Here is a 27,984-nt window from a genome sequence, read left to right on the forward strand (position 1 = left end):
ACATGTGCTCTTAATACCTCTCTAGACTAGAGTCCTAAACCCCCCATGTTCTCTTAATACCTCTCTTGACTACAGCCCTAAACCCTCCATGTGCTCTTAATACCTCTCTAGACTCAAGCCCTAAACCCTCCATGTGCTCTTAATACCTCTCTAGACTAGAGTCCTAAACCCCCCATGTTCTCTTAATACCTCTCTTGACTACAGCCCTAAACTCTCCATGTGCTCTTAATGCCACTCTAGACTCAAGCCCTAAAGCCTCTCTGTGCTTCTCCCTCACTAGAGCATCCTAGCAGTATGTCTGCTGACTCAGGCTCTTCCTATAAATTATGTCATTTATTTACCTTAGAAGGAGCAGAGAAAGTGTCCTCTCCTCTGAGGGATAATATTCTGAGAAACCTCATCTCATCTCCTCTCCTCTCACCACTTCCTGATATCAAAAATCAGGAATTGCTGTCAATGACTCAGTGTATAGCAAACTGAAACGTGCAAACCAGGTGACCAGTTTGTAAGCGTTTGGACCGTTACTGTCACTGTCCGTGGTGCTGAAATATTAAGTCATACTGAAGCCTTAGCCCACGGATGCAGCTCAACATGATCTCTTCCCATGGAATGTCTGTTTGAAACACTGCTCATATAGGCTACCACATAATTGAGTCATTGTTTCATGTTGGTTAGAAGTGCACTACACAGGGAATACATAGGGTCTCATTTGAGACATAACCACACTAGGATAATGTCTGTCCTAGCCAGACAAAGACATAACAACACTAGGATAATATCTGTCCTAGCCAGACAGAGACATAACCACACTAGGATAATGTCTGTCCTAGCCAGACAGAGTGCCACGAGAGAGGCTACATATTGGGATTTGCAGCAAATAAAAAGGCTTGGTGGCGCTGTGGCTTGTTCTGCTCAATAACGCCTCATCTGTCTCTAGTCAAGCAGGGAGAATGTTCTACTCTACTGTCAGAGGAAATTGGATGACCAGCATTAGGGTATACATCCCAAATGGCACGCTATTTCCTATATAGAGCCCATATGGTTCTGGTAAAAGGTAGTGCACTATATAGGGAATAGGGTGCCATTTGGGAGTCATCCTCAGCTTCTCTTCTCCACTTAAAGTGAGTGGCTGCTATAGGAGTTGATGCCATTGTAATGAAATTGTAGGGGGACATTGTTTCATTTAGGATGACATTTACTCAACCCATAGAGGTGTAAAAAAACCGATGATTTAATGGCTTTTACCTTGATGTATGCAGTCATCGTGTAAGTTATTCCTCATACATTTATATAGGTATGACCTACCTCTTTGACCATAGATTTGTAGACCAGTTGCTTGCTATGGGTAATATACAGTTGAAGTCGGAAGTTTACATACACCTTAGCCAAATACATTTAAACTCAGTTTTTCACAATTCCTGACATTTAATCCAAGTAAAACTTCCCTGTCTTAGGTCAGTTAGGATCACCACTTTATTTTAAGAATGTGAAATATCAGAATAATAGTAGAGAGAATGATTTCTTTCAGTTTTTATTTCTTTCATCGCATTCCCAGTGGGCCAGAAGATTACATACACTTCATTAGTATTTGGTAGCATTGCCTTTAAATTGTTTAACTTGGCTCAAACGTTTCGGGTAGCCTTCCACATGCTTCCCACAATAAGTTGGGTGAATTTTGGCCCATTCCTCCTGACAGAGCTGGTGTAACTGAGTCAGGTTTGTAGGCCTCCTTGCTCACACATGCTTTTTCAGTTCTGCCCACAAATGTTCTATAGGATTGAGGTCAGGGCTTTGTGATGGCCACTCCAATACCTTGACCTTAAGCCATTTTGCCACAACTTTGGAAGTATTCTTGGGGTCATTGTCCATTTGGAAGACCCATTTGCGACCAAGCTTTAACTTCCTGACTGATGTCTTGAGATGTTGCTTCAATAATTTTCCTCCCTCATGATGCCATCTATTTTGTGAAGTGCACCAGTCCCTCCTGCAGCAAAGCACCCCCACAACATGATGCTGCCACCCCCGTGCTTCATGGTTGGGATGGTGTTCTTCGGCTTGCAAGCCTCCCCCTTTTTCCTCCAAACATAAAGATGGTCATTATGGCCAAACAGTTCTGTTTTTGTTTCATCAGACCAGAGGACATTTCTCCAAAAAGTACGATCTTTGTCCCCATGTGCAGTTGTAAACCGTAGTCTGGCTTCTTTATGGTGGTTTTGGAGCAGTGGCTTCTTCCTTGCTGAGCAGCCTTTTAGGTTATGTCGATATAGGACTCGTTTTACTGTGGATATAGATACTTTTGTACCTGTTTCCTCCAGGATCTTCACAAGGTTCTTTGCTGTTGTTCTGGGATTGATTTGCACATTTCGCACCAAAGTACGTTCATCTCTAGGAGACAGAACGCGTCTCCTTCCTGAGCGGTATGACGGCTGAGTGGTCCCATGGTGTTTATACTTGCGTACTATTGTTTGATGAACGTGGTACCTTCAGGCGTTTGGAAATTGCTCCCAAGGATGAACCAGACTTGTGGAGGTCTACAATTTTTTTTCTGAGGTCTTGGCTGATTTCTTTTGATTTTCCCATGATGTCAAGCAAAGAGGCACTGAGTTTGAAGGTAGGCCTTGAAATACATCCACAGGTACACCTCCAATTGACTCAAATGATGTCAATTAGCCTATCAGAAGCTTCTAAAGCCATGACATAATTTTCTGGAATTTTTCCAAGCTGTTTAAAGGCACAGTCAACTTAGTGTATGTAATCTTCTGACCCACTGGAATTGTGATACAGTGAATTATAAGTGAACAATTGTTGGACAAATTACTTGTGTCATGCGCAAAGTAGATGTCCTAACTATAGTTTGTTAAGAAATTTGTGGAGTGGTTGAAAAACGAGTTTTAATGACTCCAACCTAAGTGTATGTAAACTTCCGACTTCAACTGTAGGCGTTGTATTTCTCGTTACTGTGTACTTTACATGCGTTTGGAAATCCAGCTGAAATTGTATGTGCTTTCTTTATTAAAGGACACCTTTCATAAAAAGCTAGCATATAGTGACATCTGACATAGTGTATGATTTTGTGTGTGTGTGTGTGTGTGTGTGTGTGTGTGTGTGTGTGTGTGTGTGTGTGTGTGTGTGTGTGTGTGTGTGTGTGTGTGTGTGTGTGTGTGTGTGTGTGTGTGTGTGCGCGCGCGCGCATATGACGCGCGTGTTGGCAGATGAAGGGCATTGTATCATCATCAAACCACACATGACCTTTAAACCTTCAAACGCTGGAGAAAAGGTCTCGTCCCTTTTCAGTTGCAAACAGCTTCAAAAAAGAATATATAACAGTCATAAACTACACCACATTCAAACATTCCTCAGTATCTCCAATAGCTCTGATGTTTAATTATGCGGAATCTGTTAGTTTACACAAATACATCTCTGTGCAAAATCATTACTCTCTCTATTACAGTGTGGACATGTGAGTCTGAATCGCACCACTGAAGCTGAACTAATAGGAGAGTGATGAATAGCCTGTGGTAGTCCACTGTGGAGTCCCTGCATGGCTGTTTCTGTAGACTGTACTTATTCAGTGGCCCTGTAGGGAATATTACGTTTGTCTTTCCTCTTGTCCTACTTTACGTTAAGTGCACTTAATCGTATGTATTTACATGATCATTATATTTAGCTTACATTTAGGTTTAGCACCACATCATTTAAAGTGCTTCCACACCGAAAAGTGAGTAACGTGCTGTGTTCGGTGTTCTGTTTCTAGAAGCTCAGAGGAGAGCAGGATTCTTTGCCTCTCTCCATTTTGTGTGTGTGTGTGTGTGTGTGTGTGTGTGTGTGTGTGTGTGTGTGTGTGTGTGTGTGTGTGTGTGTGTGTGTGTGTGTGTGTGTGTGTGTGTGTGTTAGGGCTGCACAATGAATCCCCTCCAAAAAAAATGCAGTTAGATGTTTTTGTGCATATCATGCAGCCCTACTGTGTGTGTGCCTCAACTGGTTTCAGTCTGGCCCTGTGGGGTTTTGTTATGCTGTCTGCAATGTACACCAGACCAGACTAAGTGGAAGAGTTTCAGATGGTGGTTGCTCTTTACCTATCAATATACACTGCTCAAAAAAATAAAGGGAACACTTAAACAACACAATGTAACTCCAAGTCAATCACACTTCTGTGAAATCAAACTGTCCACTTAGGAAGCAACACTGATTGACAATAAATGTCACATGCTGTTGTGCAAATGGAATAGACAACAGGTGGAAATTATAGGCAATTAGCAAGACACCTCCAATAAAGGAGTGGTTCTGCAGGTGGGGACCACAGACCACTTCTCAGTTCCTATGCTTCCTGGCTGATGTTTTGGTCACTTTTGAATGCTGGCAGTGCTTTCACTCTAGTGGTAGCAGGAGACGGAGTCTACAACCCACACAAGTGGCTCAGGTAGTGCAGCTCATCCAGGATGGCACATCAACATCAATGCGGGCTGTGGCAAGAAGGTTTGCTGTGTCTGTCAGCGTAGTGTCCAGAGCATGGAGGCGCTACCAGGAGACAGGCCAGTACATCAGGAGACATGGAGGAGGCCGTAGGAGGGCAACAACCCAGCAGCAGGACCGCTACCTCCGCCTTTGTGCAAGGAGGAGCAGGAGAAGCACTGCCAGAGCCCTGCAAAATGACCTCCAGCAGGCCACAAATGTGCATGTGTCTGCTCAAACGGTCAGAAACAGACTCCATGAGGGTGGTATGAGGGCCCGACGTCCACAGGTGGGGGTTGTGCTTACAGCCCAACACCGTGCAGGACGTTTGGCATTTGCCAGAGAACACCAAGATTTTCAAATTCGCCACTGCGCCCTGTGCTCTTCACAGATGAAAGCAGGTTCACACTGAGCACATGACAGACGTGACAGAGTCTGGAGACGCCGTGGAGAACGTTCTGCTGCCTGCAACATCCTCCAGCATGACCAGTTTGACGGTGGGTCAGTCATGGTGTGGGGTGGCATTTCTTTGGGGGGCCGCACAGCCCTCCATGTGCTTGCCAGAGGTAGCCTGACTGCCATTAGGTACCGAGATGAGATCCTCAGACCCCTTGTGAGACCATATGCTGGTGCGGTTGGCCCTGGGTTCCTCCTAATGCAAGACAATGCTAGACCTCATGTGGCTGGAGTGTGTCAGCAGTTCCTGCAAGAGGAAGGCATTGATGCTATGGACTGGCCCGCCCGTTCCCCAGACCTGAATCCAATTGAGCACATCTGGGACATCATGTCTCGCTCCCTCCACCAACGCCACATTGCACCACAGACTGTCCATGAGTTGGCGGATGCTTTAGTCCAGGTCTGGGAGGAGATCCCTCAGGAGACCATCCGCCACCTCATCAGGAGCTTTCCCAGGCGTTGTAGGGAGGTCGTACAGGCACGTGGAGGCCACACACACTACTGAGCCTCATTTTGACTTGTTTTAAGGACATTACATCAAAGTTGGATCAGCCTGTAGTGTGGTTTTCCACTTTAATTTTGAGTGTGACTCCAAATCCAGACCTCCATGGGTTGATAAATTGGATTTCCATTGATTATTTTTGTGTGATTTTTGTTGTCAGCACATTCAACTATGTAAAGAAAAAAGTATTTAATAAGATTATTTATTTCATTCAGCTCTAGGATGCGTTGTTTAAGTGTTCCCTTTATTTTTTTGAGCAGTATATGTTATCGGAGTCAGAAAATAACATTTACATAACCAGGACATCCTATGTGATGCTATGCTACTGAAACGTCATAACTTCTCTCTCGCCCCTCATCTGCCCCTCCCCAGGCATTTGGCCAGACCTTCTCCACCCAGCGTAAGGTGGCTGCGGACGGGGAGACCAACGAAGAGACCCTCCTACAGGAGTCAGCTACTAAGGAGGCATACTACATGAGTCGCCTGCTGGGGATTCAGTCAGAGCTCAAACAGAGCCGGGCCGTCACAGTCAACACACAGGCCGACAACGAACACCTCAGTACCCTGCTGGAGGAGCTCAGACAGGTGAGGCACCAGGGGTTAGAGGTCAGGGGGGAGGGGTTTAGTGGAGACAATATACGAACTCGAACCCAGTCGCAGGGAAACACAGCAAGCAGAGGTAAGGGTAAATCCAGATCTTTACTTAAAGTCTTGACAGAAACAAGGCAACAGCACAATAGTGCACTAAACAAAACCTAAGACTTAAGCAAGGATCCAGGCCAACAGAGGAACCTAAATAGCCAGGCAACCAGGTGAACAGAGGGGGAAATCAAACACAGGTGAAACCAGTAAGAAACAATCAGGGTAACCTGGAAACTAGAAACAAGGACACCGGCGCGAGGATGAGCGACCTGGGGATTATGGATCCAGGCGGTCGATCCTCACTGGAGCTGGGGAACAGAGCATCCGGCTTCACGTTCTTAGACCCCATAAATCTTAACCGAGTGAAGAGCCCAACGAGCCTGTCGGGGACTGAGGAGTTTAGCCTCCTGGATGTAGGCCAGGTTCTTGTGGTCCGTCCAAACCACAAAAAAGATTTCCGAACCCTCCAACCAGTACCGCCACTCCTCCAAAGCCAGTTTGACTGCAAGCAGCTCCCGATTGCCGACATCACTCCGCTGGAGTGAGACACCTGGAGAAGAAGGCACAGGGATGAAGCTTTTGGTCTTTAGTCAAGCACTGAAACGGAACCGCACCCACGCCAACGTCAGAAGGGAAGAGAAGGATCCACATGAACTAGAATGGGTGCAGAAGAAAACCGACGTTTCAGGTCCTGGAATGCCTTCTCAGCAGTAGAGGTCCAGCTTACATGCCCAGCCGAGCCCTTGGTGAGCCCTGTCAATGGCGCAGACACAGAACTAAAGTAACAAAAAACACTGGACTTGCTTGACACTGCTGGGCCGCGGCCAGTTGACCACCACTTCTACCTTTTGGGAGTCCATCTGTAAACAGCCTTGAGACATGATGTACCTGATGTGGAAGGAGATCTGAGGAACGTGAAACTCACACTTTTTGGCCTTCACAAACAAGTGGTGAGAGTGGAGTCTATTAAAGGACCTGGCGAACATGTTGGACGTGTTCAGCCATGTACCTGGAGAAGATGAGGATGTCATCCAGGTATACAGACACGAACTGGTGAAGGAAGTCGTGCAGGACATCATTAACCAGGGCCTGGAAAACATCTGGAGCATTATTAAGTCCAAACGGCATGACACGGTACTCATAATGTCCATTTGGGGTGTTGAACGCTGTCTTCCACTCATCTCCCTGTCTGATGCGCACCAGATTGTATGCATACCAGAAATCCAATTTAGAGAAAACCGTAGCTCCCTGGAGTCTCTCAAAAGCAGATGACATAAGAGACAGAGGGTAATGGTTCTTGATGGTAATGTTATTCAAATCCCAGTAATCGATACAGGGATCCCCCATCCCTCTTCCCAACAAAGAAAAAACCCGCTCATGCAGGTGACATGAACGGCCGAATAAAATCAGCCACCAGCGCCTCCTTAATATAACTGTTCATGGCTGCAGTCTCTGGACCTGAGAGAGAATACAGCCCTCCTCTCGGAGGAATAGTGCCGGGCAGGAGGTCGATGGCACAATCGCAGGACCTGTGAGGAGGCAGTTCGCTGGCCCTTTGTTTGCTGAAGACCTGACCCAGATCCCAGTAATCCCAAGGTACACAGGAAAGATCAGGCCTGTCATCCCCTGCCGGGGGAACAGGATCATTGGAAGCCTCCAGACAAGCAGGACCGGAAATATGAGGAGAGAGTTGCTGGCAGGTGAGCTGGCATGAAGGATTCCATCCCAGAACCCTTCCCGAGGGCCAGTCAATTTGAGGATTATGGATAGAAAGCCACGGATGTCCAAGAACCAGGGGACGCTCAGGAGAGTCCACCAGGTGTAACTGGATAAGCTCCACATGGTAATCCAGAACTCGTAGCTAAATAGGCATGGTGAGTTGCTTCACCTTCCCAGACCCTAGGGGTTGACCATCCAGCGCAGTGATCGACAACGGAATGTCCAGCTTAGTGAGAGGCAGCCCCTGTTGGCGAGCTAATGTGCAATCCAGATAACAGCCGGTAGCCCCAGAGTCTATGAAAGCAGGACTGTTCAACTTCCTATTGCCCACCGCATGTTGGCCGGAAGCAAGGTGCATACCATGTCGGCAGCTGGAGACTGTATCTGACTCGGCAGTATTCTCCCGTCTACTGACAAGTCATCCCATTTCCCATCAGCTCGTGACAGGAGGCACGGAAGTGTCCAGACTGTCCACAGTAAAGAAAACATTGCTCGTTAATCCTGCGCCTTCTCTCCAGAGAAGAAAGTCTGGTGCGTCCCAATTGCATCGGCTCCTCTGAAGGATATGAAGGGGAACCAGAGCCGAATTAAGAACTCTGACGGGGTACAGAACAAGCAGATGCAGCATAAGGCAGTGGAACACCCGAAGAATCGACTCCCTCAGCGGGACCCGAAATACTGGAGACCACTCGGAATCCCTCCACCCTCTCACGACGACATTCCTGAAGCCGGTTGTCAATCCGGATGGCCAGAACGATGAGCTCATCCAGAGTGTCAGGGTTGTCCCAGGAAGCTAGTTCATCCTTGAGAACCTCGCTGAGTCCTTTCAGAAAGGCTGAGTGAAGTGCCTCGGTATTCCAACCGCTCTCAGCGGCGAGCGTCCGAAAGTCAAAGGTGTAATCCGCTACGCTCCGGTTTCTTTGCCGAAGCGCAATGAGCCTTTGAGCAGCGTTCCTGTCACTGATGGGGTGATCAAAAACCCTCCTCATCTCCTGGGTGAAGCTTTGCCAATTAAAACAAATGTCTGATTGCTCCTCCCTTATGGCCGTGGCCCAGGCCAGAGCCCGTCCTGAGAGCAAGGAGATGACAAATGCCACTCTGGAACACGCGGTTGGAAACGTTGATGCCTGCAGCTCAAAGACCAGAGAGCATTGGAGCAGGAACCCAGCCGTGAGGCTCCCGAAGGGAGGAAGACGCTGGGCTGGTAGGGAGTGGAGGATTAGGAACAGCCACAGGAGCAGCAGCAGCCGTTGCTCCCGTCTGTCCTGTCTGCAGAATGGACACGAGTTCTTAAATCATCCGACAATGTCTGCAGCCGTGCCTCACGGCGACTAATCACAGTTCCATGGTGGGCGAGAGCCGACCGTAAATGGTGGAATGTTCCTCTGACCACTGAGAAATCCATGCTGGGTCCATTGTTGGCTCAGGTCTACTGTTGCAATGATGCTTGTACGAACTCGAACCCAGTCGCAGAGAAACACAGAAAGCAGAGGTAAGGGTAAATCCAGATCTTTACTAGTCTTGACAGAAACAAGGCAACAGCACAATAGTGCACTAAACAAAACCTAAGACTTAAGCAAGGATCCAGGACAACAGAGGAACCTAAATAGCCAGGCAACCAGGTGAACAGAGGGGGAAATCAAACACAGGTGAAACCAATAAGAAACAATCAGGGTAACCTGGAAACTAGAAACAAGGTAAGGGTGCCCTCCAGCGGTAACCTAAGTAAACACACTCAAAATAAAACAAACTGTGACAGACTCAGAACTGTGGGTACTTACTATATACATGTATGCACAGTTATTGGTGGTGGTAGGCCCACTATTTGATCTTAAACACGTTTTAGTGTGTGTGGCTATCAATGCCAATCGGTCAATCAATAAAATGTATTTAGAATGTCCTAGGCTATAAAGTCCTTTTCATGTCAACTTTTGTCACAACATGCTTTACAGTAAATCCTTGTTGTGTTTGATAGTAAACCAGTCCAGTGTTGTTTTGTGATAATAACCACATGTCTTGTGAATTTGATAGTAACCAGGGTTGTGTGTGATAACTAAACCCCTGGTGTTTATGTCTGTCCTGTAGAGTAATGAGATGTTGGAGCTGCAGCGGAGTCGGATGAGAGAGGAGATCAGGGAATATAAGTTCAGAGAGGTGCGACTCCTACAGGACTACACTGAGCTGGAGGAGGAGAACATCACCCTGCAGAAACTAGTGTCCACTCTCAAACAGAACCAGGTGAGAGAACACACAGTACATACACATGCATGCGGTTGCACACACACGCACACTCAAACGTACACATACACACGCATGCACACACAGACACACTCAAACTTACACATACATGCGGTTGCCACGCACGCACGCACGCACGCACGCACGCACGCACACACGCACACACGCACACACAGTATCCCCATCCCTAACACCACATGATGCCTCTCCCTCTCTGGTTATCTCTTCCTCCCCTCCCCCTTTCCACTCCCTCCTTCCCACCCCCCTTCCTCGCTTCTTCCCTCCCTCAGGTGGAGTACGAGGGGTTAAAGCATGAGATCAAGGTTCTGGAGGAGGAGACCGAGCTGCTGAACAGTCAGTTAGAAGACGCCTTACGTCTCAAAGACATCTCCGAGGCCCAGCTAGAGGAGGCCCTGGACTCCCTGAAGAGCGAGCGGGAGCAGAAGAAGCACCTCCGCAAAGAGCTGGTCCACCACCTCAGCCTGTGTGACGTCCAATACACGGGCAGCGCCCACCTCACTTTCACCTCAGCTCCACCTAGTGGCACGGCTACACCTGTCTCCGCCCTGTCGCCCAGCTCAGAGGAGCCGGGCAGGTGTAACGGGCAACTACATGGAGGGTCAGGAACTGGGACGGGGACAGGATCGCTGCCCAGGGCCAATGGAGAGTGTCGGGGAGCGGGGAGGAAAGGAGAGGGGATGGTGTCGGATCTGTTCAGTGAGATGAACCTGACAGAGATACAGAAGCTCAAGCAGCAGCTGCTACAGGTGGGTGGAGAAGTACAGTTCACTCAGTTTGAATGAGTAGAGTGGAGTTTCGGGAGCCTCTACAGTTTGGTGCTCAAATTATAAGTGTTATAAGCATGTAACAGTGACACACAGGAGGATATCACTTTGGCAAACATAAACATACTCATTCAAACTCATGAATGTAAACATAAACAATATTACAAAGTGAACACATGTACACACCGATACTGTACAAATGAACACGTCTATATCCCTCAGCAGCCCCGTATTGTAGATGTGGGAATAAGTGTTGAATTATTCAGTGAGAGAGACTGCTGACATAACCTCACTGCATACAACTCTCTATTCCTGCTCTCTCTCTCTCTCTCTCTCTCTCTCTCTCTCTCTCTCTCTCTCTCTCTCTCTCTATCGCTCTCTAACTCTTCTGTCTCTCTCTCTCTCTCTCTCTCTCTCTAACTCTTCTGTCTGTCTCTCTCTCTCTCTCTCTATCACTCTCTAACTCTTCTGTCTCTCCGTCTCTCTCTGTCTCTCTCGGCCTGCCCCTCCCTTTCTCTGCCTCTTTTAAGACTATAAATGATACAGTTTATCCCAGCAGTCAAATAAAGCACCAGTGAGAAGCACCAGTGAGAAGTTGTGGGAACAGCTGTTACTGAACCACTGGCTGTTACATGGACTCTAATCTAGTTTTGTTTTATAGTGGGTGTCTTCTCTTCTGTAGTTTCCTCCAGCCCAGTGGGCCAGTGAGATGAAGATGCAGTAGGATGCGTGTCTGGTTGATATGTGTCCAACCATTCACTGCAGTTCCGCTAGGTGAAACTGCATCTCCCCACACATTCCCTCAGCCCCTCTCCCATTGGCTGGACTGGAGGAAAGGCTTATTTATATCCTCACTGACACACTAGACTATCGATTCACCCACAGTAGTGTGCAAGGCTTACTGTTCCCTCTGTAGTGTGCAGGGTTTAGGCCCTGCTGAAAAAAACTGCATAGACCAGCATACATTTCAAGCCGGTCCATGCTGGTATTTGCTGGTCTATGCTGATTAGTGCTGGTCGGATGCTGGTCAAGCTGGTCTGACAAGAATGGTCTAGCTGGTCAAGCTAGTCTGTCCAGCATGGTCTAAGCTGGGTATGCTGGTTTACTAGGACAGTCTAGCTGGTTTTGCTGGTGACCAGCCTTTGCTGTGTTTTGGACACATACCAGCTTATGCTGGTGATGTTGGTATGCAAGTGACCAAGCTGGTCCATGCAGGTCTAGCATGGTCTGGCTGGTCAAGCTGGCCTGACCATGCCCATCATTATTACACTTCCCAGCATGCTCTATTGCAGTAGATATTTTTTATTGTTTGTTTCAATATGTCTTTTGTTTGTTGTGTTTTTGCAGGGACATTGATTGATTCATTAATCTTATACTACACAAAGATAAATAACATACATTTTTCTAAACTAATACAATCTGTTAGTTGGACTTATTGCACCCATTACTGAAATGGCTGTTCCAGTTCTGAATACATGTTGTGGGTGAATAAAAGTTACAATTTTTGGATATCCCCACACTGGCTGGATTCCAATAGGAATTAAACATCACTTTGAAAGCCAGCATGATGTGACTTGATGCTGGTTTTGCTGGTGACCAGCTTATGCAGGTCACCGTGTCCAAAACACAGTGACGTTTGGTCCCCAGCAAAAACACAGCAAAGGCACCACAAAAACACAACAAAGGCATCAAGAAATCAGAGTGAAGGCTGGTCACCAGCAAAACCAACACCTATGCTTGTCTGTGCTGTTTTTTTTCAGCAGGGGGTTGCCTGAGGGATGAGGTGGACGGTGCTGAGTGTGCAGGGAAATGTTGCAGCTTATTTAAGGTTATGGGGCTTGGAGATGATAAGGAAAGCTACTAGTTTAACAATAGGCTGAAAATTGCTGTGTGTGTGTTTGTGTGTGTGTGCATGCGTGTCCATAGGTGGAGCGAGAGAAAACAGCTCTGTTGATCAGCCTGCAAGAGTGTCAGACACAGCTGCAGCATACACAGGGTGCCCTGAACGAGCAGCACGAGAGGGCCCAACGCCTCAGCGAGAGAGTCACCGCCCTCAGGCGCCTGCACCGGGAGGCCCAGCTCACCCAGGAGGCCCAGCACGACCAGGAGGCCCACCTCAACCGAGAGGCCCTGATGGAGCAGGGAGAAGATGAAGAAGAGGAGGAGAAAGAGAAGGGATTAATACACAGCAGGGGCCAGGCATTCTGCCACCAGACCCCGGGTCTGGAGATCCTCCAGTGTAAATACAGGGTGGCTGTAACCGAGGTGGTCGAGCTAAAGGCTGAGCTGAAGTCTCTGAAGGACAGGTACAATCAGTGTGTGGAGGGCGGGGTGGAGGAGAGAACGCGTGAAGAGGCCCAGCACAGATCTCTGGAGCAGCAGGTGGGGAGGCTGGAGAGGAGCTGCCGGGAAGGTAGGGAAAAGGTGGGGAGCCTGGAGACGGAGCTGAGAACAGCCAAGAACATGGCCAGCGAGAGCCAGGGGGCTCTCAACGCAGCACAGGACGAACTGGTCACCTTCAGCGAGGAGCTGGCTCAACTTTACCACCACGTCTGCCTCTGTAACAACGAGACGCCCAACCGGGTGATGCTAGACTACTACAGACATGGCAGAGGACTAAGGGGTATCAGTGCATCGCTCAAGGGTGACGACACCCGCGTTCTACTCACGCCCCGCCTCGCCCGGCGGCTCGCAGCCGTTGCCGCGGCAACCTCGTCGTCCACGGTGGAGTCTCGTAGCCCCTCGGAATCTCCATCCAAAGAGCGGTTGTCAGGAGAGGGAGGCCGGGACGGGGGGAGGGACAGGGACAGTCCTGTAACCCGCACCCCTCCTATGGGCTCCCCCAGCATCAGTGCCTCTTCCTCCTCTTCATCATCATCGTCGCCTGCGGTAGAGCCAGCTGGAGACCTGCGTAGGGAACCCATGAACATTTATAACCTCAACGCCATCATCAGAGAGCAGGTGACTCAGTTTGAATCATTTGAATAAACATGTCAAACTGAGCATTTGCCATACTTAAACACAATATAATTTCACAATTCATAATACATTTACTAGCAAGCATATATCATCTTTGTTTTCATTGGCAGTTGAAACCTGAATCAGTTTATCACAGTTTGTATGCCAGGTGTCACCTTTAACCTTCCAAATGGTCATCATGATGCTAACAGACACAGATGTGAGTGTATATGACAACATTAGCTAATGTTCGCTAACAATCTCCCTTGATGAACATGCTGTAGGTGAGGCACCTCCAGAGGGCAGTGGACCGGTCACTCCAGCTGTCCAGACAGAGGGCTGCAGCCAGGGAACTGGCCCCACTGTTTGACAAGGACAAAGAGGCCTGTATGGAGGAGATACTGAAGCTCAAGTCCCTGCTCAGCACCAAGAGAGAACAGATAGCTACCCTCAGACTGGTGCTCAAAGCGAACAAACAGGTCAGACATGGATAGGGTATACGGATAACTATGAACATGGATTAAGCGTCACGTTGGTCATACGCTGTCTAAATCTGCCTTGCTAGAATCTACTCTGAGGCTCGTCACGAGAAATCTTCGAAACCTGTAGATGGTTCACACACAAACTTTTTTTTTTAAGCTAGCAGGCTACAGTAGCCATCAAGATATATAGAGTTTATGGAGGCTGCTGTCACAGTCACACTAATGTCCTCACTTAGAAAACAATTGAAAATTCAAACTCCCTTGGGGAAAAATGTATTCAGACTTCAATGGGACTTTCTGTTTAAATAAAGGTTAAAGAAATGTTCCCTTGTTCTTGCAGACTGCAGAGAATGCCCTGGCCAACCTGAAGAGTAAGTATGAGAATGAGAAGCATATGGTGACAGACACCATGATGAAGCTGAGGAACGAACTGAAGGCCCTGAAGGAGGACGCTGCCACCTTCTCATCGCTCAGAGCCATGTTCGCCACCAGGTGACTATTTCTCTCCTCTCTCTATCCCTTCATCTCGCTTTCTTTTATTGACTTCTTGTTGTTCACTACCAGGTGAGAGACCAAGGACCAGGGATAGCTTGTTAAAAGGATAGACTAGTTCTACATCCTACCCTTACTCTTTCTCCTCCGCTCTCTCCATTCTTCTCTCTCTCTTCTCTACTTCTTCTGATCATGTTATTTCTTCTGAACCCATCTCCACCTACGCTGTGTAACCAAGCACCCAACCCCTCTCCTTGAAACTTCTCAGGTGTGACGAGTATGTGACTCAGCTGGATGAGATGCAGAGGCAGCTGGCTGCGGCGGAGGACGAGAAGAAGACGCTCAACTCCCTCCTGCGGATGGCCATCCAGCAGAAACTAGCCCTGACCCAGCGTCTGGAGGACCTAGCCTTCGACCAGGAGCAGTCGCACTGCACCCGCGGCGGCAAGGTGGCCCGCATGAAGAGAAGCACCCCCAAAGTAAGTCCTGGTCCTCCCTCCAGCCCCACCACCGGCGCTGGCGCCCCCTTAAGCCTGACCTCTGCTACTACAGCCACAGCCCTAGCTCTGAGCTCCCCTACGTCACATCATAGACACCCCCTCAGCCCCTCCTCCACGGCCCCCTCAGGCCCCACAATACCAGGCAGCCCCCCCTCCCTGGAGGCGCCCTCCTCCTCCTGGACCCCCCCATCCACCCCCCACAGGCTGGCTCACTCCCAGTGGGCACTGGGTGTCCGGACGTTAGAGGTCGACTCCCACAGTTTCAGTCTCGACTCCCATAGTTTTAGTTTAGAACGTAGCAGTACTGGCCTCTCCAGGCATTACTCCTCAGACTCACGGTCGTCTCCTAGCAGGGGTGCTCAGCCTGGCTCGGCCCCCTCCTCCCCCTACCGTTCTCCCATACTGGGGTCTCGCCGGTTGACGTGGAGCTCCCCTCGAACTCGCCCCCTTACCAACCTGACGCGTACCTCAGCCCTTTATACCCCCTCTTCTTACACCCCTCCTAGTTCCTATACCCCTTCTAGTTCTTACACCCCTTCCTCCCCTTATACCCCCTCCAGTTCCTATACCCCTTCATCTGCTCATTACTCTACTTCATCATATATCCCATCCTCTTCATACACCCCCCACACTTCATATAGCCACACCAGCAGCTACAGTCCACTCTACCCTAGGTACTACGGTTCCCATCGGCCCCCTCACTGACACTAAACTACAGTTCCCATAAACCTCCTCACTGACAACACTACAAATCCAATTAGTCCCCCCTCTAAACAGAACTACAGATTCCATTGGCCCCTTCCCAGGCACTAAACTACAATTCCCATCAACCTCCTCACTGACACTACTACAAATCCCATCAGCCTCTTTAATGATGCTAAACTACATTTCCCATCAGCCCCTGGGGGAGTGGGTGGGGCTCACAGAGAGGAGGACAGACTGGTTTCCTGTTTCTTGTGCCTAAGCTTCTGGCGTCGATGCAGCATGTGGATGTGGCTCTGTATCGGCGTGAATGTTCAGACTGACTCTGCTCAGGGATTTAACACAACATGGAGCACAAGTGGCCCTGCCTTCCTCTTATTCACAGACTGTTGATCGGTCTACACTACAGGAGAGACAGGACACTTTACAGACTATACATACACAGTAGTTTTGGTCTTGCCCTTTAAATCAAATCACCATCCACACAAGCAAGTGAATATGTGTGCAGGACCTTACCGCTGTTTGGAAAGACAGATGAGAAGGACGTTTAGGGTAACTGGACATTTGAAGGAATTTGTTCAAATGTTGGACTGAGTTCTCCACAGATCAACCCCTTGACAGTGTTATTCTCTTTCTGTTTTTAATGAAAATCACACCTACTGTAACCAAATGTCATTCAAAGCAAGTACTGGATGAGATAGATCAATGATTATGGATTGTTTGCTATTTTTAATTGTTCAGTTATTACTCACAGCTCTGTACACACTGTCCTCACATTGTTATTGCAGTCATCCTCACATCTGCTGTGTAAACCTGGCACATATTTATAGTCTAGCACCACCCAATGGCAGTTTGTAATATCACTATATATTCAGGACTAAGACTGAAGACTTCCGTCAAGGTTGAATATCATATTAAACCTGTAACATAAATGACCAGGAATCAGCACACCATGATGGTTTGAATGATAGTATTATGAGACAGAGCGAGATAGCTTTCATATTCTGGGTTTCATATCAGTAGGCGAGACAGAGGGTGAGCTGTGGCTACGTAGCACCCCTAGTGCCTCGGAGGGTAACTCCAGAGGAACACAGCAGCATAGATGGATGAATGTAATAGATAGAAAACTCAGGAAGCTGACACACACACTTTTCAACTGGGGTTCAACAAGGATGTATTGTTAACCAGAATGATCATTACACTGTTATAGAAATATAGACAAACATTTGAATGACATTTAGGCTATGGGTTAGTTAGTGTAGAGCTACTGTACGATGCATAGATGGGATCCCACAGTTTCTGCACACATGATAGTGTGTCACCTGTGTATGTGTGTGCCTTAACAACTACAGCACCTGATCAGTGCAACGACAATGACTGATCAGACATCATTTCTATCAGCTCACCGCTTGTCTTTAACAACTCTTTTTTTTCATGCCAACAACAACAGTTTTCACATTGTTTTTTTGGCCCATTCCAATAGGTTAGAATGGACAATAACAAAGCCTTGCCAAATGATCAGCGTAAGTGTCTGTAAACAGTGGTCTTGATGAGGGATACACTGCTACTGGGTGTTGGCCAGTGAGTAGGCTTTGCCAACTTTGGCCCAATCCATGCACAGTTTGGTTTTGACGGGAAGAACTAAGGGGACGTGGCTGACGTGCAAATCGATATTTCATTTTTGAATTGGTTAAACTGAGGTTAAGGTTATGAATTTGGTTAAGGTAAGGGTCAGTTATAGATCTGGCTAGTTGGGCTGTCAATGGGATGCTGGTCAGAAAATCCTCCTTAGTCTCTCCCTGTTTTGACTCCCCTCCCCCAGTATTGGCCCAGTCCAGTCTCCCCCTCCCCCAGTATTGGCCCAGTCCAGTCTCCCCCTCCCCCACCAGTCCCAAGTCTGGAGCCCAGAGTACCACAACAACTCTGTGTCTCTACTCTATCAATCCCAGTCTCCATTGGTTCAAGTGATCTACATATACCCCAACATTTTGTTATAACATGCAATATGGAGCAAAAAAAACGCATTTGACAGGACTCCTCTTACCTACTTTGTTGACAACGTTAGGTGAACATTTACATTTTTTTCCATAACTGAAATACTGACTGTTTGTTGGGCTGATTGAATGTTTTTTTTCCCAATAGTCATCTAATGGTGACTGTACAGAAACACAATGAACACTGTAGATTTGGCGTGGGAACCACCTCAGTGACCTTTACGTTTTTATACATGGAGTTTGTATTACTCTGCTTTATTTATTACGCTTTATCACGTTAGCAATTACTTGACGTGAGTCTGTCCTATACTCCAGTTTCTACATCTGCACCATCTACCTGCCTTGGCACAACACTGTATACCTGTTACTTTGAGCAGAAGGCCTTTGTAGTTGTAGTATAGTGTGTGTTATAATATGGAATATTTCCATCGTAGGGTAAATTAGCTGGATATAGATATTTTCTGCAATAAGGGAATGAAAAGTGAAGGATTGTCAAATATCAAATAGATGCTAGGGGTCGCTGTCTTAGCTTCTCAAGAAAGGAAACTGGTGTGACCTCCTCTCTGTGAAACCCTCCTCGTTCCGCCCGACTCGCACTCTCCCATATACACACACATCACACACACACACACACACACACACGCCAAACTCATTACAGTTTTCGGTCCCGCTACATCAAAGTTCCATCCGTACATGCAAGAGGCTCTTAATCCTGTCAAATGCGTTCTTCCTGCCTTCCCCTTTCAGATGTATTTGTTTCCCACCAGATCTATTGGCCTGTGATTTCTCCCTCTATGTGGATACAGTGAATGCCATTTTCCTCCTCTGCTCTGTTTCAGGAGTCTTTCATAATGTGGAACATTGCCAATCCCTGTGCTAACGCCATATCCATTTCCAGGCAGACTGTTAATAGTTACCACTGACTGTCAGCCTGTTAGCTTTTGAGCACTTTATATGCATGTGTATATAACACAGAGTATTGGAAAGCTGTATGCTGTGTGCATTGCTATGTTCATACTCTTCGAATATACTGTAAATATCATGTATAAATGACCTGTATTTTGTGTGTCGTCGTCTTTTCTGTTTTGAGTGGTCTTGAACATCTCTCTCATGCGTTCTCCCCTCATGGGTTAGGGAGGAATGCTTTACACAGCCTGCTCAGTTATTGCACAAGCACACGGGTTCATCATAGCATACTGTAAGCGTACATTCCGTTGAACAGTACAACATACGAAATACATTCGTTTTTAGGCATTTGAGAATATTTAAGAATAGGAACATTCTTGCAGGAATGTTGAATGTGCTTCTTGAAAATGCTGATATTGGGGTGATTTTTCTTTGGTAAGTAGTCTGTATTTTTCCCTTCCTGGATATGCTCATCTGTGATGTCCCCTACTCCCCATCCCTGTCACCTCTCTACGGTACTGTCTCTCCATCTAATCTGTCAGTCTCTCATAGATCGTCAGAAGTCTGCTGCCACAGTGCCGCCAGTCTCCTCACAGCTAAGGTGGGAGAAGGCCTCCCAAGCCAGCAGGTAAACAAATTAGACCAGTACAGGCTAAAACTAGCTTGAATCCCAGTCTGTTTGTGCTATCATGCCAACTCCTCACTCATTATCAGGCCACAAAGAAACAATGAGTTGGCAAGAGCACAAACAGATCTGGGACCAGGCTAAAACTTTACATGGGACTGAAACGTTGCATGTGCTTACAGTATATGTACATTTTTCCATGTAATTTTGCTTGCACAGTACAGCATCAGGAAATCAATCCTGTGTGTTTTGTGTGTGTGTGTGAGTTTTTTATGCCTTGACCTAACATGACCTACCATTGGAAATCATCATTGATACCTCCTTTTGTCTGTGAGTAATCGAGGTAGATGTCTTAGATCTTTGTCAGGTACAGTGTATCTCCTGTTATCTCCTCTCCTCTTCCTCTTGTCTTCTGGTTGTCTCTGGTCATGCTCCTCCCAGACGTAGCATTCTGTCAGGTATTCAGGAGCACCGAGCTCACTGCCCGCTGAGCAGCTACCGCAGCGGCCCCCCACGAGTGCCTCTCCTTTGGCTCGCCCAGCCGCCTTGTCCCCCTGGTCCTCTATAACCCTGGAACTACGACACCCTGACCTCGAACCCCATCACAGGACTCTGCAGGGCAGAGCTAGAGCAGTGCCTCTCGCTGTGGAAGAGAAGGACGATGCTCACAAAGACTTATAAGAGACTGTCTGACTGAGGGTTTGTGGGAGAAAAGAGCGACATGCCGCCACCTTTGCTACCAAGCTAGCTATTAGTCATTGCTCATCATGTCTTTGTCTATGGTGTTTTGGGGGTTGTTGAAAGATACTTTTATGTTACGACCAGTGATGATTATTTTGTTGGGGTCAAGAGGTGGACAACTGTTGGGTTTTGCTGAATGTATAGCTAGCTGTACAATCATTAATGGTACCATACAGTATGTAGAGGACAAAGCCATAACTGTGTGTTTGAAATGCATGTAAAAAAGTATTAGCTTTCACGAACACAGATTGTTTAAGTCATTTTCTTCTCTTTTCATCGCTTGTCCCCACCCCTCACCAAGATTGTAGCTTGTTTTTTATATTCTATGGAATTGCTTTAAAACGCACTTTGCTCACACACCCTACGGTATATGAATATGTTTCTATTGCACTTTTAATGTGTTTTACAGGATAAGAGATTTACAAACATTGTCAAGGCTGACCGTGTTTGTACCATCATCGTCCTTCCTTGCTTCTACAGTATCTATGTTGAAACATAGTCTTCGTCCCAAATGACACCACATCCCCCAAAGTAGTGCACTACATAGGGAATAGGGCGCCATTCGGGACGTACTTTTCGTCCTTCCTCTTTCTCTGAAGGCCTCAATCAACCTCCTGAATAACAAGCACAAAGTGACCAATGCATTCCAATACTAGCTGTGATCGACTGTTAACCTCACTGGGTTAAATAATGATGTTGAAGGTAGATCTCTATCCAAGATTGCCTTTTGTTTTCTACATCCTGTATATGGAAGTAACCATGCTGGATCGGCGTGTAGACAGCTTTCACTATAGAATAGTAGAACTAGTAGCACTGTAGTGGTAGTAGTAGTAGTAGAGGTAGTTGGCCGTTTATGCTGTACTGTATTCAACCATGATGCTATGTATCCTAACCTAGAAATACCAATTTGGAGCTTTTCTCAAAACCACCACCCAGCAACTTTTAACCATCTATATAAAACGTCCACTAAGTCACAGCTCATAGGCGTGGCAAAATGGGATGAATTCACACACCTCAGCCTGGCTTTAGACAGAACATTCTGTTTCTACAGGATCTCTGACCAGAACTGTGGTTGCTAACTGCAGTTGGGTTTCAAAAACGTTGGGTTTTAACATGCTTTTGTGTTATTCTGGTGAATGCTGTATGCTCCGTTCCCACTAGGCTTCTCAGACATCACATGAAGCAGAGGGAAGGGGTTTTGTGTAACCAGCCGGACACTGTATTAACCCACAGAGCTAAAACCCTACGCATTCGTTTGGGAGAGCAAACTGGCTTTGGAGCCCAATGGCGAGAGTAAGGGAAAGGGGATATCTAGTCACTTTCACAATTGAATGCGTTCAACCGAAATTTGTCTTCCGCATCTGTTTAGCGTATGGTACAGTTAACAGTCACAATGTCTCCTCAATAATGAGGATATCAGGAGTATTCTGTATGTTGTAACACTGTGGGTCGCTCTGTCTATTTTCCCCACCATGTGTATTTCTCGTTTATCTGAAGGTTTCTTTAAACGTATCAGATGGTTCAAATACCATTGAAGGTGTACATAGCTTACTGTATGTCCAGTTGGCCTATGAAGAAAATGATTAATGTTACTACCTACTTTTTCTGGACCTGGAGTGTACAGTACACAGGGCACAAAGATGAAGTACTGAATGTGTGTCCCATAATAAAGATTAACCGACTGGTTAGCACAATTTCAACACTACTCGACAACTCAATAAAAAACCATTACACATTCAGACAGCAATATATAAATGTATGGTATCTTTCAAATCATTTTTATTGCATATTAAACCATGTAAAGCCTACATTTCAAAAGACAATAAATTCCCCCTAATCTTATAGGGGACCGCTAAACACTTTCGCATATTTTAAAAAAAAACATTACCATCAACACCTTTAGGAAAATGACATTCGAGTTTCGTCCACCAAAGTCTCACAGGGGGCGGAGGGTTTTTAAAACCGGGGTGTATTTGTGCCATTGATAAGCTCTATCGGGTTCGACTTCACTGATGGAGATTCATGGCATGTGTTTATTTGTATTGGACTTTTGGAATTTGGTACGCCTATTTACGTTTTTGTTGGAGGAGCAGCTCGGTAATTAACGTTACCTGCGTAAATCCCTCCGGCGCCTTGAATCCGATCTCTATTCACGCTCAAGGGAACAATACGTGGTATAGGTTATTATTATAAATCATATTACCATGTTTGACGGTGACCTGATGAAGAGGGAGAGTGTGAAGACCACTCATCGTGAGACGGAGGAGTTTAGGCGGACGGCGGTGAGGAGAAAGTTGAAGGGAATACCGCGGGAGACGGAAGGTCAGCCTTCTCCAACTGCAGTTGTTTTTGGAAACGTCAGCGCAAATAGAACTCACTGGGCAAATGTATCCTACTATAGCCTATGTTGTCTGTGTGTTTTTTGCAACGCTTGTTATGATGGATTTGACTCATGTTGAGCAGATTAGTGGAGATGGATCCTCAGTGGCACATGATCCGAAGTCATATTTTGAGGAAACGGCGAAGAAGATGCCCACAGCCAAGTCATCTTTAGATAGAAAGTCTGACCAGAGAGAGACAAACACTGGTGTGGTGTGTTGACATGGACGAGGTTTGCATGTCATTGGGGAGCCCAATCTAATGATGTAGGAACTGGCTAGTCTGCTCAACCCTGTTCAGTAGTGACAGAACACCAGCCATTCAGTGACGGCCCTGGTGCATCCTAGTTAGTCTCTAGCTGAGGGCTTTCTGTCATGGCCACAATGGAGACACTATTAGCGCCTATTCTCTAATTGCAAACTAACTCATGCCCTGGAGGGTGTGTGTCCTGACACTGGTTTTGTTTGTAAACAACGTTATCTAGGTATTGTGTGTTTGTCTGTGCAAGTTGGCAGCAGCAGGGCTCAGCTCTTTGGTTTTACTGAAGTTGAGCTAAACTGAAATCTCCTTTCCCCTGCACAAATCTGAGTGTGGCTCTCTAGATGCAGTCTACATAGTGCTGAAGCCATAACAGAGAGTGTCTGGGATGTCTGCCAAGGCATTGACTGAGTACAGCTGACTGGTATAATATGTTACAGTGATTTACTGTCCCTTACACGCTAATGTACTGGTTTATTGTTTGTGAAGATGTAGTGGAGATGACAGTATTTCTCACCATGTTTCCTCACTGGACAATAACCTCACGTTAATGTTATTACCCCCAGTAATAAGCTGGAGACAGTAGGTCCTAGGTCAGAAATCATTTTTTTTAAATCAACCTAGGTAAGATGTTAACCAAATACTCTTGAGTTATTGATGGAACTGTTTTGTCACCTGATTTCACTCAGGAAGCTCTGCCCCTTACACTTCCTCTGACTAGACAGTCATACACTGACCACTCTGACAGACTGACCACTCAGTCAGAAAGGGACACTCGCTGATAAGCAGTGAGTGGGTTTGGGTGTGTATGAGTCTTAGAGACTGATGCAGGACTCAATTCAAGAACAGCAGGTGTGTGTGTGTGTGTGTGTGTGTGTGTGTGTGTGTGTGTGTGTGTGTGAGCGAAGCTTTCCTCTGTCCTCTGGAATGGTATATGTGAGAAGCGAGGAGACATCTTTCAGAGACGGACAACACGTGTGGATTGAAGTTGTGGTCTTTTTCTTGACCAGAAACATGCACTGTTCGTTCAGTTGCTTTACTATTTCACAGTGCCATTTAAACTAGCTAACTAACATTAGATTTAACAGGCCACTGTATGACAAACACACAGGGTTTGAGTGTGTGTCTGTGAACACAAACTGTGCCAATAATGAAGAGTCAGCGTTATTAGGCTAAACTCATGTGTTGGCAGTTGGCACTTTCCATATCATTTTTTACCTAGCCTGGGAACCAGTCTGTCTGAGTTATCATGCCACTCCTTATCATGGTAAACAGCATGACCAAGTACATGGAGTGGAATGTTAGCCTGAAATCCAGAAGCTGTTTTGCTAACTTTTACCCACTTCAAAACAACAACCTGTCCACTTTTGTCGTCCTCTCCTCCTCAGTAGATAAAGACTGCAGTCTGTTGGTTAAAACACGTAGCCTATTATCTTTCCAGTGACGTAAGAAAGACTATAAATGGTTAAGTAGGTGAGAAAAGTGAGAATGAAAAGGAGTCAGATGACTGGGAGAAACACCATCTCAGCAACACGTGGGGAGTTCAGCTCTGTTTCACTTTGATTCCTGGCGTTGTTAATCATATCACTAAGCTTGGCATCGTTTTTTGTCCAGGAATGCAGTTGTTAATCGTTCCTTTCTCCTGACATCATTGGGGAAAACTCCTGAAAGCATTGGAAACTCGTAGAATAAGCGAGCTAACGGCTTCAGTGAAAGAACAGTGTCCTCTTATCATAATAAAAAATGAGGCCACTTCTTTTACAAAGGAATTCAGAGGCCCCACATTTGGAGTAGAGAACAGTCTAGTAGTGAGCTACACCCATTATGAATACTGTAACAAGGTGACAGACCATTCTCCTGCCCAAACACTTTTTTACTGTTTATTCAGTTTTACAGACAATTCACTCATTAGTCAACACAATTTAAACAATATAATTCACCAAAAAGAAAAGGGGAGGAAAAAAACGGTCACCTTTTAAAAATACCGTACTTTACACAAGGTACAAGGGGCAATCTGCATTTCAAACAACAAAGCAGCCACCCTGATAATGTTCCTGTAAACAGCTGAAGAATAGGGGTGGAGAAATGCAACCACTCTCACATTCATAGACCCTGATAATGTTCCTGTAAACAGCTGAAGAATAGGGGTGGAGAAATGCAACCACTCTCACATTCATAGACCCTGATAATGTTCCTGTAAACAGCTGAAGAATAGGGGTGGAGAAATGCAACCACTCTCACATTCATAGACCCTGATAATGTTCCTGTAAACAGCTGAAGAATAGGGGTGGAGAAATGCAACCACTCTCACATTCATAGACCCCGATAATGTTCCTGTAAACAGCTGAAGAATAGGGGTGGAGAAATGCAACCACTCTCACATTCATAGACCCCGATAATGTTCCTGTAAACAGCTGAAGAATAGGGGTGGAGAAATGCAACCACTCTCACATTCATAGACCCCGGTATGGATGCAAAGACTGAGCAGTCACTAGACCAAAACTATAGTTTTAACCATTTGAGGCTATAGTGATTTGTTTCCAAGTACGTTGTTCACAAACAACGGGGCAAAACACGCTTACATTTTGCGTTCTGTCGGGGTAAGACGGTTGAACCAAGCTCATGAGTCATCTACAAGTTACATTATTCAAGAATCAATGGGCACACATCACCAATCTCAAAGTCTAGAAATGGATGTAGCAAACACAGATTGTCCCTCCAACCAATGTCACAGGGGTGTCGATCACAGATGGATTTTGTAAGTATGCCATTAGAGGATGGACTGTTCAAACTATGTTAACTTCCTCATACCCTTACTGTATGTCACTGGTAGGTGTCCAGTCTCTCGCACTCCCTCAGAACTGAGCAGCAGTACATGTGGCTCTGTGTATAGTACTGTAGCTTTGGGAGCATCATTACCTCATAGAGAGGAGGTCAATGGAAAGAGCCCTGTCAAGAAATCCCCACTCAAACCACAAAGTGCAGTACAGGGACTGAAAGGAGTGTGGTTTAACGTGCAGTGTTAAAATATCACTACAAATGCCCAGAACACTGCACTGCAAGATACATGTAGCCTGGTCCTAAATCTGTTTGTGCTGTTTTGCCAACTTCTATGGTCATTGTCATGCCAATAGGAGTTGGCAAGACAGCACAAATATAAACGGAACATGCAACAATTTCAAAGATTTTGCTGAGTTACAGTTCACGTAAAGTAATCAGTCAATTGTAATCAATTCATTAGGCCCTAAACTATGGAGTTCACATGACTGGGCAGGTGTGCAGCAATGGCTGGACCTGGGAGGGCACAGGCCCACCCACTGGGGAGCCAGACCAATCAGAATTCATTTTTCCCCACAGAAATACTCCTCAGCTTTTTGTGCGTATGGAACATTTCTGGGATTTGTTTTATTTCAGCTCATGAAACATGGGACTAACACTTTACATGTTGCGTTGATATTTTTGTTCTGGAACCAGGCTAGGATAGATCCCTTACTCAACTTCACCCTCCTCCCTCCTTGTCTGCAGTGTCTCCTAAACCTGCCCATCTCCAGAGCCCTGGGAAGAGCCCTGTCAAGGGGCCAGGAGGAGCTCTACTCACAGGGAAGGGATCAGGACCCCAAGCTAGGGGGCTAGCAGTCCACAGCCCAGGAAAGTGTCCTGGGACCAGGCCTAGCCACAGACAAGTGAAGGGGGTACCACCAGGGACCCAGAGCCCAAGAAAGGGACTAGGGGTCCACAGCCCAGGAAAGAGCTGCATACAGGGGGACTAGGATCTCAGTCCCCAGGGAAGGGAGCAGGATCCAGGCTGAACCAGCCGAGAAGCCCTGGAGCCAGGATGAAGAGACAGACTGATGGCAGGATCACCCTACAGCCTGCCTGACCTCATTCACCTTGAAGAAAACCAGTCTGTGCTCAGATCAGCTAACAGCAGCCCAACACATACCACCACCTCTATAAGCCTGGACCAGCCTAGAGACCCAGACAGTGGGTCTACCGACAGCTCCCACACAGGACTGAATGCTCACAGTCCAGACAGGGCAGTAGTAGTGGCCCATAGAGAGGGCAGAGCGAGGGAAATCTCTCCCATAAATATGAACGGTTTGGACCTGATGAGGGTCAACGGCCATGTAGGAGATGGAGGGAAGGTGGATACAGGGCTCAACGTGGAACTGTCCCCCTCTCACAGAGCTGCGACTGGGACGGAGGAGGCCATGCTTCAGGAGAGCTCTACAGAAGAGAAGAAGATGGAGAGAGGGAGTGAGGAGGTGAGGGTGCAGGAGAGCTCTACAGAAGAGAAGAAGATGGAGAGAGGGAGTGAGGAGGTGAGGGTGCAGGAGAGCTCTACAGAAGAGAAGAAGATGGAGAGAGGGAGTGAGGAGGTGAGGGTGCAGGAGAGCTCTACAGAAGAGAAGCTGTATAAGGTTGCCAATGTAACAGGCTCGAACCAGGGACCCTCTGCGCACATCAACAACTGACACCCACGAAGCATCGTTACCCATCGCGCCACAAAAGCCGCGGCCCTTGCAACGCAAGGGGAAACCCTACTTCAAGTCTCAGAGCGAGTGACGTCACTGATTGAAACGCTATTAGCACGCACCACCGCTAACTAACTAGCCATTTCACATCGGTTACACTCACCCCCCTTTTGACCTCCTCCTTTTCCGCAGCAACCAATGATCCGGGTCACGGCACCAATGTAACAGTGTAGCTTCCGTCCCTCTCTTCGCCCCAACCTGGGCTCGAACCAGGGACCCTCTGCACACATCAACAACTGACACCCACGAAGCATCGTTACCCATCGCGCCACAAAAGCCACGGCCCTTGCAACGCAAGGGGAAACCCTCGCCTGCACCTGCTAGAACAGGTCAGTGTGTCACTGTCAACTTCCCTGTTTCTGTTCATCCACTGTAGTTATCACCACATGACTTGATCAGTATGTATTGATTAGCAGTGTTTTAACACGTGTGTGGGCGCAGGTGTTCTGTGCTCGGCTGACTGAGGAGGCCGGTAAAGGCTTGTTCCCTGTAGATGTGGTGAGGACCATCTTCTCCAACATCTCCTCCATCCACACCTTCCACAGCCAGTTCCTACTGCCAGACCTGGAGACACACATGGGCCAATGGTGAGACAACCCAAATAGATGTTGATGCAAT

General features: G+C 46.9%; 1 protein-coding gene across 3 annotated transcripts in view; it reads left to right on the forward strand.

Annotated features, from left to right (window-relative positions):
* Positions 1-22,051, forward strand: part of LOC106609170 (protein bicaudal D homolog 1) — a 39,422-nt gene extending 17,371 nt beyond the window's left edge. The window contains exons 2-10 of one of the 3 annotated variants that reach the window (XM_082963860.1): positions 5,783-5,995; positions 9,857-10,009; positions 10,300-10,776; positions 12,721-13,755; positions 14,037-14,231; positions 14,575-14,726; positions 14,995-15,205; positions 19,371-19,456; positions 19,895-22,051. In XM_082963860.1, the coding sequence (XP_082819986.1) occupies positions 5,783-5,995; positions 9,857-10,009; positions 10,300-10,776; positions 12,721-13,755; positions 14,037-14,231; positions 14,575-14,726; positions 14,995-15,205; positions 19,371-19,456; positions 19,895-20,021 (2,649 nt within the window). In that variant the 3' untranslated portion in view covers positions 20,022-22,051. Of the gene's footprint in view, positions 1-5,782; positions 5,996-9,856; positions 10,010-10,299; positions 10,777-12,720; positions 13,756-14,036; positions 14,232-14,574; positions 14,727-14,994; positions 19,297-19,370; positions 19,457-19,894 lie in introns of those variants that run through there. The other 2 variants (XM_045699746.2, XM_045699745.2) reach the window with 2 other exon arrangements.
* The last annotated feature ends 5,933 nt before the right edge of the window (positions 22,052-27,984 follow it).

Source organism: Salmo salar, chromosome 17, assembly GCF_965601325.2.
Source record: "Salmo salar chromosome 17, fSalSal1, whole genome shotgun sequence".
In the NCBI taxonomy this organism is placed as follows: Eukaryota; Metazoa; Chordata; class Actinopteri; order Salmoniformes; family Salmonidae; genus Salmo; species Salmo salar.